The following is a 19,575-nucleotide window of genomic DNA, read 5'->3' as shown; positions in this document are numbered from 1 at the left end:
CCATCTCATTCCACCCCCTGCCACAGGCAGGGACACCTTCCACTAGACCAGGTTGCTCCAAGCTCCATCCAACCTGGCCTTGGATGCTTCTAGGGATGGGGCAGCCACAGCTTCTCTGGGCAACCTGTGCCAGGGCCTCCCCACCCTCACAGCCAGGAATTTCTTCCCAATATCCCATCTAACCCTGTCCTCTGGCAGTTTGAAGCCATTCCCCCTTGTCCTGTCACTCCAGGCCCTTGCCAAAAGTCCCTCTCTATCTTTCCTGTAGGCTCCCTTCAGGTACTGGAAGGCTGCAATTAGGTTACCCTGAAGCCTTCTCTTTTCCAGTTTGGACAATCCCAATTCTCTCAGCCTTTCCCCATGGGAGAGATTCTCCATCCCTGCAGTCATCTTGGTGGCTTCCTCTGGACTCGCTCCAACAGGCTGATGTCCTTCCTGTTCAGGGAACCCCAGAGCTGGATGCTCTACATCCCACCAGTGCTCTCAGGTTTGGATTCCCATTCAGTAGATGAAGATGCTTGTTTATATTAGAGACCCGTTGTGAGTGCAATTAATAAAGCTGTTAAGCTGAAAAGTAGTGGAAGAGCTAAATATCATCGCATAATGAGACCTCCTTCACAGCCAATGATGTGAAAAATGATTTCTTGCGAAGAATAACAAATTGCTGTGGCTTTTTACCCTAATTGTAGATGCTTGATTCTAATTTGTTGTTTGTCATTTCCATGTTAATGAAGAGTTTTAGCTATAATTACCGCATTTATGGCAAACGAGACGTTATCATTTACCGAGGCTCGCGAAGCACCGGCTTCTTTAGGGAAGAGAAGAACTGATTAATTATCCTCCTTGTGCAGCCCAGGAAAGGATCTACAAGTCACAATGTCCAGCTCCCTGTGCAGAACAGATCTTGTGCAAGAGGCTTGTCAAAGCAGGGTGATGCCATTAACCCTCTTCTGCATCTGGGGAGCCAGGACTCAGACACGAAGGAACTTCCCAGAGCACCCAGCAGGGCTCCTGGTGCCTGAATCCCTCTGGACAGCGTTTTTTCATCACTCTCACAACACAAAAGACAGCCAGAGACATCCATCATTTTGGTTGGCACTAAATTCCCCTTGATTGTCCTAGTTATCCTAGCCAGGGAGATGGTCCTCAAGCCCCATTCTCTGGCGTATTGCTGAGATTTAGCTTGATCAAGGGTTTGTTTGACTCTCATTGGAGGGGATAGGGAGTTCATGGGTTTCTTTGTCCCTCTTTGGCTCCACTACTTCCTTTCTGTGGCTCTTCCTCCTGTCCTGGTTCTTGCACAGTGGGATGTACTTATGAAATGAGCCAGGAGTCTTTTGCTTTTCCTTTTAAGAGAGTTTCTGGTTTTTCATCCTGGCTGAGAAGGGCTGAGCACATCTGCTGGGGACGTGTCCCATGTGTGGCTTTTCATCACCTGTCAGGGAAGGTGGAAGATGTTGGGACAGCAGGAATGTGGTGGCGCTTTACAAATATCTTCAGGGTGTGGTGGGTAGCCTGGGCCAGAGGCCTGTGCCAAACTTTGGGGACAGACAGATCCAGTGCTGGATAGAAGAGTGTGATCCTGTGTGTTTAGGATATATTACAAATTACTGATTCACCTCCCTAGGACCCCTCAAAATGGGGAAAACTCTTTACTTGTCTTCACTTTTTCACTCCTCTTTGTGCTGTGAATTCCTCCCTTTCATAGCCTGGGCTCAGAGCCCGGGAGGTGTCATGGAATGTGTTTGAAGTGGGATAAATCAGTGGGCACTGCCTTCAGTTATCCCAGCCTGGGCTCGTTCCCTGCACAGGGCAGGCTGTGAAACATGGCAGGAGAGACAAGGCATGAGCACTGCCAGGGCATCCCCAGGGATCTGAGACAGCCAGCAGGACTGTCAGAGCATCCCCAGGGATCTGAGACAGCCAGAAGGACTGCCAGGGCATCCCCAGGGATCTGAGACAGCCAGCAGGACTACTGGAACATCCCCAGGGATCTGAGACAGCCCTCAGCACCGTGCCTGCCCTGAGCAGCAATCCCTGCCTCCCACAGCTCCAGCCACCTGGATTTGGGGAGGCTGAGCACAGAGGGAGCTGGAGGAGAGCACCGAGTGCACTTCTGCCAGGATGCCACCGCTGAGATCCTCGAGCAGCTTCTGCAGCTCGTGCTTGGAGCCACTTCAGCCTTTCCAGTCAAACATGAGATGTCCTGGGCTGCTTCCTGGAGGAACAGATTTCTGTGAAAGGGTCTCCAAGAGCTCAGCATGAGCTGCAATGTGGCTGTGTGACAGCAGTAGGGAAGAAAGTGTTTTCTCTGTTGTGCTCCTGCAATGTCCTGTCACCCAGCTCTGAGTCTCCAGCTTCTTGTAAATGAAATCATCAGGAGGGAATGGCCCATGGAAGTGAAATGGGGGGGACTTGGTTAACTTGACTCTGCTGTTTCCTTTGGTATGAGATGGGAGTAAATTGCTGCCAAACAAATGATGCAGTGATTTCTGCTCAGCTTATATTGGCATATCTGAGCTTATATTGGTATAAGCATGCATCAGCAGTGCCAGAGCAATTTCAGTTTGTCTCAGAAATGAGTCTAAAAAGACTGTATTTAGGGCTTATCATCTTTTCTGGGACCAGATCTCTCCTTCCATCCACCTGATGTTGGATGGGAACGTCCCTAAGCACCTCAGTGGACTTGTCCACCAAGGAGACCTGTCCTGTGGCCAGCCCAGCCTGGAGGAGAACAGGAAGAGGTCCCCACCCTTCTTACTCTTTGGTGTTGTGGTGGCACCTGGGAGCCACCTGATAGTGGGATCTCATCTTGCAAGTGCTTGGGGACAATCAGAGGGGCCTCTTCCCTCGTTGCACCGTGTCCCCATAGACCCCTGTGCTGTCACTGGCAGCGTTTTCTCCCCATTGCAGGTTTTTCTCCCTCGCTGTATCATCCTCCTGGTACCACTGTGAGGTTCCACTCACCAGCAAAACCACAGCCCAGTCAGGAGCCACTTTTCCTCGTGCTCACTGCACTGCTGGCCACGGCTCCTGCAGGCCTGGGAGTCGGGAGGGAGGTGTAGATTCCTGAACCTCCAGAAATGCAGCACCTCAGTGTTGTGTCTTTAAAGCACTCTAGCAATAATTTCATCAGTGAGGAAAATGTAGTGCAGGAGAGGCACAACTGGACACTGCCCTGCCTGAAATGCCACCCCTCAGCATGGCCTTGCCTCACCATTCCTGGGCTGTTTGGTAGGATCAGCCCAACAACTTGCAGGAGGACGTCTGTGGGGTGGGGAGTGTGCCTGCTGCTCCTCCAGAGCTTGTGGACCTCGGGGAAAAGTGGGTGATGGATCGAATCAGGATTCGATACCACTTCACTACAAACCCCTTTATCTCTAACACCAGCCTTACAAGGTGGATGACAAATGTATCTTGAGCTAAGATTTGGATCAGGGTGGTGGGAGACAGAACTGATTTGGTTGCAGTGAATGAAGCACCTCTGCTGTGGAGACAGGTGGAGAGAGTTGGGGTTGTTCAGCCTGGAGAAGAGAAGGCTCCAGGGAGACTTCATTGCAGCCTTCCAGTACTTGAAAAGGGGGCTTATAAAAAAGAGGGAGAGTGACTTTTTGCATGGGAAGACAGTGACAAGACAAGGGAGAATGGCTTTAAGATGAAAGAGATTTAGATGTTAGGAAAAAATTGTTGACTGTGAGGGTAGGGAGGCCCTGGCACAGGTTGCCCAGAGAAGCTGTGGCTACCCCATCCCTGGAAGGGTTCAAGTCCAGGTTGGACAGGGCTTGGAGCAACCTGGTCTAGTGGGAGGTGTCCTTGCACATGGCAGGGGATTGGAACTGGATTATCTTTAATGCCTCTTGCAACCCAAACCATTCTGTGATCCATGGTTCATTTATGATTCTGTGATCCTGTGATAATCCTCTGCTGTCCCAGGAGCTGCCTTTTCCCTTGAACATTTCCCAAGCTCTGGGGTTATGAGTCAGAAGACAGAAGATTCTGACCAGGGAAGGCTGCAGAGCACCTGACCTGACACCACACCCCTGCCATGGGATGGGCCCACATCCATGGGAAGGCCACACGGTGACAAAAGACCCAAGAGCAAAATGTCCCATGGAGATGACAGTCAGAAAAGAGCTACAAGGTGGCACAATGTCCAGAAAACAAGGGACTTGTTTGATCCCTTGGCTTTGATCCCACCCCAGGCACTCTGCCCCTCAGGCGTTCAGGCTGCTGCGGTGTCGGGCACAGCGTGCAGTGAGGCACAAAGCCTTCACCTGGGTGGTGACTCCAGGATCACTTCAAACAATTCCTTAACCTCAGCCCCTTCCACTGGGAAATCATTTTAAGGCAGCTGCCAGACTCCATGGGGGGCTTGCCAGCAGCGGGAGCAAGCACATTCCCACTGGAGGGGCTGATTCCTTCTGGCAGTGGATCCACCACCCTGGTGCCGGTGGATTGCCTGCAGTCACTCTGCTTCCTGTAGACACCAGGCAGCCTGGCATGACAAGAATTACGTCTCTTGATTTATGTTTCATTTCAGCTAGGGCTGTAGTAACACTTCCTGATGCATCAGATCCCGCCGCTCGGCTTCTGCTTCACCCTGGTCTGACATGGCTGGAAGGGATGTGCAGAGGCACTGCCCTCCCCCACTCCCCGTGCTGTAAATTTGGGATGGCAGCGCTCATTCAGGATGCATTACAGGGAGTGTGAGGCATCATTCACGCTGCCTCGGTGCTGTGTGTCATTGCTTCCCTGTCTGCCTCACTTCCCAGGCACGAGGCATTTCTGTGCCATGGATTTCCTGGAGCTGGGAGTCTCATCAGCAGTCTGCTGGTGCCCGGCCCTCCGGTGACCTTCTTGCTGACCTGCCCTGCGAGCAGCGCTGTAATTCCTGCAGTTTTGCTGTTTCCTCAGGGAATAAAATCTGCCACCGACCCAGGCTGTTTGTGGACAGCAGGAATAAATCACTGGAGGTGTAAACACACTGTAAAATCGCTGTGCAGCTCCTGAGATCCTGCTATGTCCGTGTTCTCTCCTCACTGGTTTGCTCTGCCCTTTGCTCATTCCCTGTCGTTCCTTTGTGGTTTTCCTTGGGCCCATTCCCACAGGTCTGCCTGGAACGTTAGAAGTAGCTGGGAATAGTTTTGGGAAAACAGGAAGGGGGCAGGTTTAGATTGGATATTAGGGAGCAGTTTTTGGCTGTGGGGGTGGTGAAGCCCTGGCACAGGTTTGCCAGAGAAGTTCTGGCTGCCCCATCCCTGGAAGGGTTGGATGGGGCTTGGAGCAACCTGGGATAGTGGAAGGTGTCCCTGCCTGTGGCAGGGGGCTGGAATGAGCTGGTCTTTAAGGGTCTTTTCCAACCCAAACCATCCTGTGATTCTATGGAAATCACTTTCTTCACCTGCCTGATGAAATTATTCCCTTTCTCTTCTCGTCTTCCCTGGCTACATAAGGATGTTTTGCTCCACAGATTTTCAGACTTCACAATTGTAAATTTTACCGTAAGTGGAGATGAGTATTGACCACTTGGGGCTTAATATATACTTTGGTCAGGTTCACACTGACCTGAGTGCACAGTGGGTAAGGCCTTGGGTGAATTAAATGTAAGAGCATCTTTTCATGATCTCTTCAACAGCATGGAGTGTGAAGCTGAGGCAGGGACAGGTCGATGAGTAGCAGGTGGGTATCACCTCTTCCCTGGAATCAAACTTCTCCTTGGAGCGTGCAGGATTTTCTCTGACTTCCTGAGGTACCAGTGGACGCTGCAGGTGGATAATGTGACAGCAAACCTGGCTAGGGCACATCCCCTAGTGGAATGGTTCAACTCTGCTGAAGTTGATGAGATTTACCACAGAATCGTAGAAGAGTTTGAGTTGGGAGGGACCTTTTCAAGGTCATCCACTCCAGCTTCCATACAGGGAAAGGCTGGGTTTGTGTTGTTGTCCTACATTTCATATTCCTTCTTGGAGAAGGAGTAAGATCAGGTTCAATTTCTGTCTCTAATACATGCTCAGAGCAGCAGAATTCTTCCCTCTTTGGTCCTGTAAATTCTTAAGAGTTTGTGTCTCCTTGCAAATGTCCATGAAAGACTTTTCTGGATGTTTTATCTTCAGGAATAGGTAATACAGTCTGGGTGGATGCTAATGAGGGTAGGGAAAGGAAAATATATTTGGGTTTCCTGAGCATCCCGGGCACTTCAGTGCTTAAAATAACGGCATCCTAAAGAACATTTGTTTCCCAAGAATCCCTTTTTACTGTGATTTAATATTTGTGCTGTATTAGCTCCCAGAACATCACACCCAGATGGAGGTGTTACAGTGGGGGCTGTTAAAATGACACAAGCAACAGGAACAGAAAAGACCTGCTGGATATGATCTATTGTACCCTTAACATTCCCGTTGTAAGGATGGGAAATGGAGTAACAGAGATTAATTTACGTGCCCACAGTTCTACCAGAAGCCAATTGCAAGCCTGTTGAACTGGTGTCAGGGACCTCAACTCCCCATTTGATGTTTCATCACGAGGGCATCGAGTCTCAGTGGGAATCAATGTTCAGTTCTGGATGCAGGAGGAATGTGGGATCAGTAGCAAATATAGGGCAAGTTCATTTTCTTTTTGTGACTAGCCCTGGACAGTGCTCCTGTTGCCAAGTATTTGCATGAAAATGAGTCCCTGCCATAATAAGATCTTATTTTTAGCATCTAATCGATGCTCAGGGCTTTGTGGTTTAATTACTGGAATAATTGTTTGCTGAAAACACAGTCTTAATATCTGTTTTCTTCCTTTAAAGGTCAACTCCATCATTTTCCTTTCCAGCCATTTAGTACTTTATTGATCTTTATGTCATTTCGTGGGGAGTGCTGCATCTTGCCAGATGTAATAATGGCCAAAACTTGAAATAAGAAAAGTACATCCTTTTCCTTAAATACAAAAATGGAAAAAAACCCCCTATGTCAGCCTTCCTTGCTGCAGGCAAATCCTTCATCATCCAGTGTCCCCAGGAAAAATGATCCTGAAAATTACTTCTGTTCTTTATGGAAGGGAAAAAAAGCACACCAAGAGTCTTTCCCGAGCCTGATTAATACCAGGCATAAACTGGAGCACAGAAAGAAATTTTGCAGTTTAGCTGCTGATCCCTTGAAGCAGATAAGGCTGCAGGCTCTGTCAGGGGGACAGGAAAGTCTGTGTGCTTCACATTTAGAGAGGCCTGGATGAGAAATGCCCTCTTCTTTCAGTAAAAAGGGAATATCACATGGCTTCAGCTGGAGATTTAGGAGGTGTTTAGTCACATAACAGCCACTCCTATTTTGCTGCCGTCCTGCAGCTGAAATGAGATGCTGGTGGAGCAGAGGGATGTGTGGGGGGCTCTCCATCTGCAGCCTCTCCAGCTTTTTCCACTCCTCTCATCGTCTCGACACTTGGGTTTAATTTGCAGAGTTCTATCTGTCTTTGCCAGGCTGTGGGGAAGGGCGCTGGGTTATGGAGTGGAAAATAGGCTTGGTGAGAAATGGGCATTACGAGGTAGCACGGGACCAATTTCCATTTTGTGCCTTTTTTTTTCCCTATAAATACTCAGGGTCAAACCCTACGCTCGTCTCCCAGGCAAAACCAGCAGTGATTTCAGGGGGACTCGGTGCCAGAAAAGCTAAAATATTTGCTTAATGTAAGGGCACTGCCCTGTAAATCTGCACATGCCACTCCAATCATTCAGTTTGTTGGATTTATACTCTGTTGTGTTTTAGTTCCTGGTAACTGAGCTGAATTTTAACTGTTTGGACTAAGATTTTTGCCACGGTGCTTGCACCAGGCTTTTTAAGAATATTTCAGCTAAAGAAGTTCACCAGCTCCAAGTGGATGAATCAAGGGCAAAAATAAACCATTCATAAATTTATTACTGGAGACTTCTGAGAAAAAAAAAATTGTACATCAAAATTTGAGAAGAATTAAGAGTGCAGGGATGAGCAGAAATTCCGGGAGAGATATATTAGTACTCCAAAAAAAAGCCTGGGAAGGCTTTCTTTTGTAGGACATGTGGCTCTTCAACTGCTGCTTCTCTGCAGTTATATTTGGATAGTGGTGTGTAAATAAACAGCACACAAAAGCTACCTTAAAAAGGTTATTAAAGCTGCAAAATCAAAGCTCATGAGTAAAGAAAGATTGTGTATCTTCAGCAGGACATCACTTTGACAAAATAGCCCCAGGGAGAGCTCAGAGCCCCTTCCAGTACCTAAAGAGGCTCCAAGAGAGCTGGAGGGGGATTTTGGACAAGGGCATGGAGTGACAGGACAAGGGGGAATGGCTTCCCATCGACAGAAGTCAGGGTTAGATGGGATATTGGGAAGGAATTCTTGGCTGGGAGGGTGGGGAGGCCCTGGCACAGGTTGCCCAGAGAAGCTGTGGCTGCTCCATCCCTGGGAGTGTTCCTGGTCAGGTTGGACAGGGCTTGGAGCCACCTGGTCTGGTGGAAGGACACTGCCTGATCCAGTAAATGTTTACTCATACAACAAATTAAGGCAGGCAGTTCCCAGCAGCATCCTCCTGATGCCTTTTACTTTTAGGATGCTGAGAGCTTTTGTACCCTTGGCTTTGTCTTAACAGCTTGTGCCTGTCTGGGTTCCCTCAGAGAGAACCAAACAGTTTGTCTGTGCCAAAAAGTATGTTTTGAAGGCACCAGAGAAGAAGTGAGTTCAGAGGGAAATGCCAAGGCGGGAGGGCGGTGCCTTTGCCAGGCTCAGCAAGTGTCTGCTCAGATCAAAGGGGAAAACAGCTGAAAAAGTGCAAGGAAAAAGAGGAACCAGACCTAATGCCAATAAGGAAGGCAGTGTCAGAAGGATTGATAAGGCCAAGGAAGGAGTTGGGAAGCCCATTTTAGTTTCTGCTTTCTGGATGAGCGTGGCAAGTTCTCTCCCCGTCTTCATTTCTCTCCCCAGAGATCTGGGCAGGTCGTGGCAGGTGATGGTGTGGAGGCAAGCTTGGATTGCAGCTGGATGGACAGGGAAAAGGGTGGAATTGGTGGAGTTCAGAGACCAGACAGTTCCTTGGTAACTATTAAAGTTCACTTCGTTAATGCAAAGTTCACCCAATCAAAATTCTTGTCTGAAAATGTAAATGGTAATTGTCAGTTTGACATTTGTTTGATCATCTGGCCGTTCAAGACTCCTCGAGCTGGGCATGGCAGGCAGTTCATCCATCAGCATTCCCATCAGGTAGGTGTAGTTCTTCTTCTGGAATTAAAAATATGCTGCCTTCCAGCCAGATGCCATTTTCTTTATTATTTATTTGTGCTAGTAAGTAAATTGAAAATTGTGTTTGTTTTTTTTTTTTTTAATGGAGAGGAGCTGCTGCAGCCTTGTGCCATTAAGTTGTCGGAGCTGAGCAGATGGAGCACGAAGCATTTCTGCAAAGTTGTTCTCACTGGTCTCATTTGGGGAAAAAAAGTCTCACCTGCAAGAGAAAGGGATGAAATCTGTAATGGAAGAGGGCAGGTTTCTTGCTGTATACAGACTGATTTATTTTTTTAAGCTTTAACCAGCTCTCCTTTGCTGAAAGAGTGTAGGTTTGGATTAAATATTAGGAAGAAATTCTTGGCTGGGAGGGTGGGCAGGCCCTGGCACAGGTTGCCCAGAGAAGCTGTGGCTGCCCCATCCCTGGGAGTGTTCAGGGTCAGGTTGGACGTGGCTCTGAACAACCTGGGGTAGTGGAAGGTGTCCCTGCCCATGGCAGGGGGTGGAACGAGATGATTTTCAGGTCCCTCCCAACCCAAACCATTCTGGGATTTGATGAATGAGGAATGTAGTCGTTGGCCCCGTTCCATGCTGGGGCATGGGAAGAGCAGGGTGGCAGGAAGGTGTGGAAGAGTGGAATGAATTTGTCTTAGGGAAGAAGGCGATGACAAAGCTGTGCTGAGCTGCATCAGCTGCAGGATGCACTTAACCTTTCATTGTACCTACAAAAAGAACCTCCTCACTATGGATTTACAATTTCCACGCTCGTGCAGATCCACCAATCTGGCCTTTTGTTGCCTCACAGCACTCTGTGGGTGGGATGAAGGCCTTGCCCTGGTTGGAGGAAGGCAGAGCAAACCCAGCATCCAGAGCAGGCATTTCCAGTGCTCAGGAAGGGCTGCTGTCTTTGCTTCTTGGCTCCATCCCCCTGATATTTTCTGATTTCCCAGAGTGAAGTTTGGTGCAGCCCTCTCAGCCTGATGCAGTTAAGGAATTGCAGGTGGAATGGCTGGAAAAGGTCACCAGGTTATTTCTTAACCATAAAACCATCCTTCAGTCCTTTGCCCTGCCCTTGGGGGAGAGGGTGTGGGATCCTGGGTGCCACATTTTTACCGCTGGTGGTCTGGTGGTCACAGTGGGGAATTATTAAAAGAGGAGGTGATGGATGAACCTGCATCAGCAGGAAGATGAAGTTCTGGAATGAAGAGGTAAATGCCGGATTTGAAAATAAAGGGAGATGGGCAGGGATGAGCGATAAAGTGCCAGGGAAAAAACAGAATTGCTTTAACTGCTGATTAAAACAGAGAATATGATTAAAACAAGCTGATAAGATGAAACCAAAGTGACAAGATAAAGCAGCAGGGCATCCAAGAGGGGAAGGGGAAAACAGAACTGATGGCAGGAGGGCATGAATTATTGATTGAAATCTCCACCAGAAGTCTTTGCATTTTCTTATCTGTGAAGGGAGAGAATGAATGAGAAGTGAACAGAATTATTAAGCAGCTTTATCACTGCATTGGAGTGGATAATTAGGCAATTAAGATCACTAAAAGTTGGCAAAGCAAGAGGCCTGGAGGTCTTGTGCTCCTGATTCTAGAGGAGGGTGGTGAGGGAAGCAGGGAGAAGCCTTTGGCCAGAGATTTGATGGTGCATTATGGTCAGATGGAAAGGCAGATTTTGAAGGGGAAAACTGGATAAAAATGACTAAAAATAGCACATTGTGAGTGTCTCAGTTCATCCTGGGCTGCTCTGACACCACTGTCAGACAACCGTGCTCCTCCTCAGCGCTCCTGACCAGCCTAATCTTCAGCTATATGTTATTTAGAATTAATTTGCAGAGATGCAGACATTATATAAATCACTGAGGAAATGTCAGATTATGTATGTAATTTGCAGAAGCGCTCCACACTGATCTTCCTTAGCTCCCCATGAAACCAAGGGATCAAAATTAAGCCGAGGCAGAGTTTGGACTGTTCACCATCCTTAAAATGCCATGGAAGATGAGCCAGACACTTGTAAGTAATTCACACCCAGAGATTGTTGTAATATCTCCAGGACATTCGGTGATCAGGGAAGGAGAAAAAAGGGGATGATGAAAAGTACATGGACTAGAGTATTTCTTACTAATTATTTGCTTGGCCTCATTGGAAAGTCACCCGGTGTTCTTGGAGAGCGTTGCCTGTTCATGAGAAGGTGCCAACCACAATGTTCCTCTTCCAGGACCAAGTTCAGAATATTAATCATGGATAATGATGCATAATTAGAGTCTGAAGTCCAGAGTTAATTGATGGTAGCTGCTTAGCATAGATAAAAATTCTGACTTGAAATAATGCCTTGTCTCCTGCCCGCACCCCACAGTGTCCCCAGATGGGTAAGGAATTGTTGCAGTAAGTGCTTGGTTTGGATGACACGGTGACCTGCCATTTCCTCAAAGTTGTTAAAGCAGTTTTGTGCATTAGTGGCATGAGAAGTGTTGGTAATTCATGGTAATCCAGAGCTCCTTGACTTGTCCTGGCCCCAGCCTGACTCCTGCAGAGTCTAGGACCTCGGTCGTGACGGCTCCGCGCTCTCCACTCCTTCCCAGGAGAGGTGAATCCGCTGCTGCCACACACCAGTGCAGCTCTGCCAGGACATTCAGGGTTTTTTTTGACCTCCTGCTGCCTTAATCTCATGAATTTGGGGCCATTATTTTCCTCTAGCAGAGGTCAGAGGCTGTGACCCAGCCAGCCAGCCTGTGGCCGCATCGGAGCACCCCTTGCACGGCCACCCCCAATCTGGGAGAAATCACCTTGGGTTGTTTTTCCTGCGGCCTGGGTTGGTTCCCAGAGGCATCTGACGTGTGCTCTGCGTGGCTGAAAACGAGGCTGGTTTTAATAATAAGCAATTATGTGATGGCAAACAAAGATTTGTACCGTGGGGTTTGTGGGTCCCAGCGGACGCGCTGCCGTTGTTCTGCGGAGCAGAGGGGAACGGAGCCAGAGCTCGTGTTTGCTGGAAATAGGGAATGGAATATCATTAGATCAGCCCCTGCCTCTGCCTTGGCAGAAACACTCCAGAGTTAATTGCTGCTTTAGAGCGCCGTTGTTCAGCTGCAGGAAAGTGGGTCGGCTATTGAGGAGGTCACTGATCCCGTATCGTTGCTGGGAAAGACATAAAAATAGGCTTTGTGCTCAGCTTGAGTTTGGGCCAACCCAGCAGCACGGTGGCTTCCATCGGCGGTGGGCACAGTGCAGCTGTCTGGGGACAGGGGACACCAGTCCAAAGCCCTGTGGTCCTAAAGCTGTGGGTGTTACTGAGCCACTGTCCCTCCTGGCAGTGTCACACCTGGAAACCCAGCTGAGAAACCTGGCCCAAGGGAGCTGTGAATTCCCTTCCTCTCCAGTGTTCCACTGGGAGCGACTTCAAGGCACGCAGGATGGTGATGGCACCTCCATAAATTGAGTTTATTCAGGCTTAGTCCATGCAGGGCAGGACTAATGGTTGCAAGAGCTGATAAAAGTAGACCTCTTGTCCTCTTCTAGTGCTGTGGGTGTGTCTCTCCTGGATAATTCCTCTTTTTTTCCCAGATCCTTGTCAGACATGGGTCTGTGTGTGTGCACCTGTGCCTGTTTCTTATGTTTTCACCTCTAGGTAATTCGGGATCCCTCTGTTTGGAAAGTGTTATGTTACTGGCACTTAAAAGGGGAGTGTTCAAACAACTTTGAACTTGTAGTGTTGTATCTGAGGCATAAAATAATCATTTACTGCTGGCCCCTCCCCACTCACAGCAAGGCTGCTTTCTGAAGGATGCCCTGGGTGGTGTCTGTGCATGTGCAGACCCTAATACTGCTGATGCAAGCTCTGAAAGGACTTTCTGTAACAAAGCAGAACTTCACAGAACTTATATTAACTCTTAGGAAAAGAAACTCGCTGTCCTGGCTGTGTAAATTTACTTGGTTTGCCAGTTTAGCACCTCCAGTTTAGCTCCCCCAGCCCTCTGGTGGCTTCCCGAAGCAGGCAGTGGCTCTTCCAGAAAAACAAGGGAATAAGACAGGGAATAGTAATTTTTTAGCCATCATTACAGGCTGTACCAAGTAGAAGGAAGAATGTGGAGGAGGCCAGTGGAAGGGGATACCTGCACTGTAAGATCTTCTTCTTGTCCTTGTGTGAGAAGTAAAAATCCACAACCTGAAATACTGGTTTTATATTCCTTTTTTAACCACTCTGAAGGTGTGAATTGCTCAGGCAAAAGTTGAGCTGCTTGCCTGCCAACTCACTCGAAGAGTTGATTTTCAGCTGCATTTGCTTTTTCTCATGAATGAGAGGGACTCTAATGTAAAGTCTTATCAGCTTGTCAAGTTAATTACTGTCTATTTTAATATCATCATTATAATTTGTTACTAATTAATGTAAGTAACGTGATTACAGCTTTTTTGTCTTATTTTTCAGTGAGAAGCTGGATGGAGAAGCTGAAAGATAAGGTAGGAGGCTCAGCATTTCAATTCCTTTCAAAGCAAAACATGTTTACTCGCAGGAATAAATAAACTCCTGTCAGTGCAGTTCTTTATCTCTACAGATAAATTGAGAAAGGGCTTCAAAATTTATCTGGGAGGCAAATGAACGAGGTGCTGCTGGTATATGGTGGTGTGAATCCACAATACATCCCTGATGGGCAGCAAGTAAGAGCAGAAGGAGGGGCAGAGGTATTTGATTGATTTCTCTGCATCAGAAAATGACCTTGTTGTGAGACAACCAGAGTTAGTTTTTTAGGGCCCCTTAATTTATCATAGAATGGTTTGAGGTTGAAGGGACCTTTAAAAGGCCATCTAGTCTAACCCCCCCTGCACTGAGCAGGAACATCTTCCCCTAGATCAGATTCAGATTGCTCAGCACCCCGTCCAACCTGACCTCGAGTGTTTCCAGGGATCCCAGGGTAAGGAACTTGCCTCCACACCTTTTCTCTAAGTGCTAAGCTTGGTTCTGAATCCAAATCAAGAGATTTTTGGTGCTCCTCTCTGGCTGTGTGCCATGTGTCTCGGACAAAACATTCCCTCCCTCCGTGTGCACGAAGAGCTGCAAATCCCTGGAAGGAAAAAAGAGTAAACACAAGAGGACTGAGAAAATAACATTTCTCCCTGGCATCACAGGGGGTAATCCATTGGAATCGAGAGCTGTGCCAGCCACAGGCAGTGATGGCTTTTTAGCCTCTGCTGCCCTGGAGCAAATATTAACATTTTGAAACAGTTGTGAAGCCTTCCAAATGTTGTGTTGCTGGTGCCAGAGCTCTGAAGCTGGATATGAAGGTGGCAGTGGTGTTTTAAGGCAAGAACATTTTGTCAGTCAACAAGACTTGGAAATTCTTGAACAGGATCAGAGTCAATAGTTGAAAAAAACCACCACAAGGAAACTCTGAAAATACATCTGTGAGCTTAAGCTCACCCAAGGAACCCAGCCTTCCTCACCGAGGTTCAGCAGCACCTAACCACCAAGTCAGAGCAGAGAGATGGGGTCTGGGTGTCAATTTTCCAGGACAGGGGAGTGGAAGGGTTTAAGGTGGGTTCCTGCCCAGCCTTTTTTGAGTTGCTTTTCTGCCCACACTAGGAAGGAGGAATGTCTAGTACGAGCTCTGCTCGTGGCAGAGCTCTTTGGCCTGGGATTCAGCCCGAGCAGACGCTGAAAGGACAGAGAATGGTTTTCCCAGTGAAGGTAAAGAGCAGACACCAGGGCTGGTTGGGTGCCTGGAGTGAATGCAAGCATGCACAGGGCACCTGCTCATGCCAGCACGTGGCACACACGAGCTTGGGGCCATCGCTGTGTTCTCACTGAAGTGCAGCTTTCACTTCTTTCCTCGTGGCCTCCTCTGTCCTTCCCCGTTGCAGAGGGGGTGCTTGTTCCGTGTTCCAGCCTCTTGCAGGTCGATCCTGGACTGCCTGGCAGTGCCCAGCACAAGCACTGGTGGAACTGAGGATCCAGTGGTGTCCGCCTGAAACAGAGATTTGGCCCTGAGCCATCTCCCTCCTTTGGGGAACAGCAGGCACGTGGAGGCAGATCTTTCACCTGGCTCACATTTTCCCTTCGAAAAAGGCCCGGACAAAAAGCACTCCCCCACTCCCAACCAAATGCTGATGTAGCAAATAAACCTGTCCACCCCATTCCCTCCTCTTCTTTGTTATCAGCACCGGTCATATGTGCCCTACTCATTTGCCCCTTCCCTCTGTTTTACAATTGCTCCATCCAGAAGAGGATCCTGGCACATGATGGCCCAGGACATCCCTGAGAGATACATCCTTCTGTGGGACCAGGGACAAGGGTCAGGGACAGGTTTCTGTCTGGTCTCCTGTGCAAATGTCGCATTTGGAGTGGTGAATAATGGGCATGAGGTTCCCCTGAAGTTCTCTTGCTGTTATCTCAGAGCCCAGGAAGGTCACGGTCATGGGCTGGGTGCATTAAAAGCATCCCTGAAGAAGCTGCATCTTCCCCATGGGAAAGGATCAAAAACATGGCTTTGGAGCTGCCTGGGAAATGGGGTTTTCTGTCAGGCAAGTGCAGAAGCCCTCAGGAGTTGGGCTGCACAACACAGAAGAGCTGGGTCTGCATCACATCTTTTGGGGTATAAAACATTGATCTGGGTTTTGGGGGAAACCCCTAAAAGGCCTGGGCTGGTCAGGTGGGATAAAGGCTCACAGCCAGGCTAAGGAGTCTGTTGTATTAAAAATAGTGATTTCTGCGTGGAAACTCAACTGGGCAGCAGCTAAAAGCCACTTCCAGTCACTGCCTGTGCCAGCAGCAAAGTTCCAGAAATAGAAAACCCCACGCTGCACTAATTAGGTCACCCAATTAAGGCACCTTAATTGCCTCGCAGAGATAGAGCCTTTTTAGCTGTGCTCTCACTAACCTTTTTTTTTTTTTCAGGAGCTGGGTGCAGGGGTGCAGCCCCCTCCCAGCACCTGTGCTGAAGGGGGGATGGGTTCTCTGGGAGGGTGTTGGGGAATCTGAACAATGGAGCTGAAGATCCCTCAAGCCTTGGGCTCCAGACACAGAGGTGTTACTATTTAAAGCACTGAGAAAGGTTTGGGAAAGCAACCCAGCCCTTGTTAGCATTGTGTCTGCCCTAGGTGAAAGGAGCTATTTTCATTCTCCAGGTAAGGGTACAAAGGCAGGGCAGTGCACCTGAATAGCTTTCTTTTTTTTTTTTTTTTTTTCCCTTTTTTTTCCCCCCTCCCACTCTGTGAATCATGGAAGGAAAGTAATTCTGGTGTAAGTGTGTGCTGTGGCTCTGAGTTGCAGTTTGGGAGTGCAGATGAAGATGAGTGGTTGTAAGCAATGGTCCTCAGCATTGCTGCATCTGTCCCTTGGCAGGTGTAAAACCTATTTTGGGGGGTGGAGATGGCTTAAGGTGAAGCTGTAGCGGCACAGCAGAGTGAAGGAAGGCAGAGCTTCTGGGGGAGGGGGCCAGGCTGTGCCTGCCTCCCCTTGCAACACTGGGCCCCCCACCCGAATTAGGCGAGGCTGCTGAAGCAGTCTGGCACTTCAAAATTTAGGTTCATTTTCATTTAAAGCAGTAAAATATATAAAATAACGAGCGCTCGGGAATATTTTCTTAAGGGTTTTAAACGTTTAGATGTGTCATTTTTAAATTAGTCTTGCTATCTATATTTTTTTTTTAATGGGCAGTGCAAACATGCAGATCACAGCAATGGAATTAGAGCTGATTTACTTTTGCTGTGCCTTCCTTAGGGCCGGCTGAAGGTGTGTGTGCCCTCCCTCTGTGTCACCATCCTGCCCTCATGCAAGTGACCCCTTCCCATGCAAAGAAAAAGTGTTTGGCTCAAAGATTTTGAGTACAAAGCGAAGGAGACCCGGGCTGGGCTGGGCACAGAGAGGGCAGGGTGTCCCTGCTCATAGCAGGGGGGTTGGAATGAGATGATTTTTAAGATCTCTTCGAACCCAAACCATTCTGTGATCCACCTGTGCCTTTATTTGTGGTGGTGGTGGTACGAGGGGAGCTCAGAGCAGCACTCAGCCTGCTTTCCACAGCATCTGGTGAGGCTGTTTGGGTGGTCACAGATCTTTGGTGTGACTTGAGACTGCCTGGCCTTGGTGGTTGAGGTTTTCCTTCGCACTTACGCCCATATTGGAGGACACTTCACCCAAATTGTTCCTTCTCCTGAATCTGGGCAAGCACTGCAGGTTCTCAACTATCAACAGTTGCACATCTGTTAGAAAAAGCTAAGGATGAGGGAGCTGTGGTGGTTTGACAGCTTGGTCCTGGAGTGGGGCTGGCTGGGGCTTGCTTAGCCCCTGGGACCAGGGCTCACCCCGTGCAGGCAGGCGGGAGGGACTCAAATCCCATAAACTTCGAGGAAAGAACCACAGGGACACGTTTCAGCCCTAGAACTGCTGAAAACTGACTCTGAAAGGATGGCCTGGTGAAGTGCTGCTCTGCTTCTCCCTCCCACTCAGGCAGGGTACATGTCAGGGATGCTAGTTCCCGTGGGAGTGGGAATAGCCGGAGCCCTGTTCATCCTGGGAGCGCTCTACAGCATCAAGATCATGAACCGCCGGAGGAGAAACGGCTCCAAGAGGCATAAAAGAAAGGTATGGAAACCGCAGAGAAAGACCCCCAACCCCACCAGTCCTCCCATGAACCCTCTTGGCTGTAAAGCCAGCACAGCCTGGGGATGGTTAAAGTGCCCGGGATGTCTTGGTTATGGGATGGGGGGGATCCAAATGCCTTTTATCCAATCTCCTTGTTGCACGTGGAGCTCTTTTCATGTCTCTTTTCCGCCCCCAGCAGAGGGAGTTTAACAGCATGCAGGACCGAGTCATGCTCTTGGCTGACAGCTCCGAAGACGAATTTTGAACAGGACTGCAGTGCCCTTGTGACTTTTCCAAGGAAGGGAGGGAGAGGGAGAAGAAGAAGAAGTGACTCTGTGCTGCATCCCTGCTCTCTCCAGCACCCCAGGGCCCCAGCAGGGCTCAGTGCCCTGGCCAAGGCATGCTACGCTCTTCGTGTCCCGCCAGTGATGTTTGTTTGGTACAGTAGTGGAGATTTCACATTTCAGGTCCCACAGCGCGTCTCGTTACAAGCTGGAGCTGATCCATATGGATGATTATTTTCCTCTCACCCCTGGTGTACTGTTTTGGTCCTGGCTGGCAGTAATCTAATCATAACAATAGCTCTCACCTAACCCGGGAATGGAAATCTTTACTGTGAATGGCTGCTGTCCAATTAATTTTAAATGTTACATTACCTGAGCTAGAGTTCATTAGTGCTAAGATTAGCTGCTCTGCTTAATTAATGAGTTGTACACCTGAGCTGTGTCCCTGGCCACCCGAGAAGTGCCCATGTACAGTGTTCTTGATTCGGTTTGAAGCACATTTCTGCACTTGGGTGCCCGACTCTCACCCCTGCTCTCTCCCCTCAGCTCTGCTCCACACTGCTTGGAGACACACGGGAATGGCCTCAGCACTTGATTTCCCCACATTCCTGTCCATTTTCAACCAGCACTGTCTGTTACAGCACAATAAATACCAGCGCTCGCCTGCTGACGGGTGGCCTTGCATGGATCTCTCAGCTTTTGGTCGGTGCAGGTCAGGGAAGAGGCAGGTCAGAGGCATCCTCGGCTCCTGCCCCCTCTTTGAGGGGCACTAGTTAGTGGTTCATCTCTTTCCAAGGCTGCGTTCCCATAGAGGTGAAAGTGGAGCATCTGCCCCGTTTACCCGCTGGAAATGGCATTTTCAGCCCCTGAAAGTAGCACCAACAGCAGCACCTTTGGGGGGATTTGGGTGGGTCTCGTCTAACAGAATCACAGAGTGGTTTGGGTTGCAAGGGACCTTCAAGACCATCTAATTCCAACCCCCCTACCAATATCCCAGGTTACTCCAAGCTATGTCCAACCTGGCCTGGAACACTTCTGGGGATGGGGCAGCCACAGCTCCCCTGGGCAACTGGTCTGCAGACCCACAGGGTACAGAAAGGCACTAAAGGTTGTGGAGCAGGGGACTGTCACTTTGAGGGATTCACGGCTAACAGTGGGAAAGCAGCCCCAGCTGGAGAGGTGTTTGGTGAGAAATGGCCACAGTGGGAACTCTTGGCTGTGAGGGGGAAGGTGGAGCTGTAGGACAGGTGGATTCAGGGAAGGTGGAGGTGAAGCCAAGGGTGGCACAGGGGGAGGGCCAGTTGCTGTGCTGCCTGGGTTAGCCCCAGGTCACAGGCACCAGACAGGGGGAGGCTGATGTTGCTCTGCACAGAAACACTGCCAAAATAGCTGGAAAAAGGGCTGGGTTACTTGATCTCTGCTGGTGGTTATGGAATTACTTCAATCTGACGTTTTGTGCAAAACATCCACATTTCTGAGGTGGGAGTCAC

At 49.0% G+C, this 19,575-nt stretch overlaps 1 protein-coding gene across 3 annotated transcripts in view; it reads left to right on the top strand.

Moving 5' to 3' along the window:
* Positions 1–19,067, top strand: part of ARMH4 (armadillo-like helical domain containing 4) — a 58,636-nt gene extending 39,569 nt beyond the window's left edge. For 2 of the 3 annotated variants that reach the window (XM_027901878.1, XM_027901876.1), the window contains exons 6-8: positions 13,653–13,684; positions 17,667–17,801; positions 17,998–19,067. In XM_027901878.1, coding sequence (XP_027757679.1) covers positions 13,653–13,684; positions 17,667–17,801; positions 17,998–18,066 — 236 coding nt within the window. In that variant the 3' untranslated portion in view covers positions 18,067–19,067. The remainder of the gene's footprint in view (positions 1–13,652; positions 13,685–17,666; positions 17,802–17,997) is intronic. The other variant, XM_027901877.1, reaches the window with a different exon arrangement.
* The last annotated feature ends 508 nt before the right edge of the window (positions 19,068–19,575 follow it).

This window comes from Empidonax traillii, unplaced genomic scaffold (genome assembly GCF_003031625.1).
Source record: "Empidonax traillii isolate 1590-97213 ecotype Southwest subspecies unplaced genomic scaffold, ASM303162v1 scaffold818:size281096, whole genome shotgun sequence".
Classification (NCBI taxonomy): Eukaryota; Metazoa; Chordata; class Aves; order Passeriformes; family Tyrannidae; genus Empidonax; species Empidonax traillii.
The sequence above is the reverse complement of the archived record's forward strand: the minus strand, read 5'-3'. Positions and strand labels throughout refer to the sequence as shown.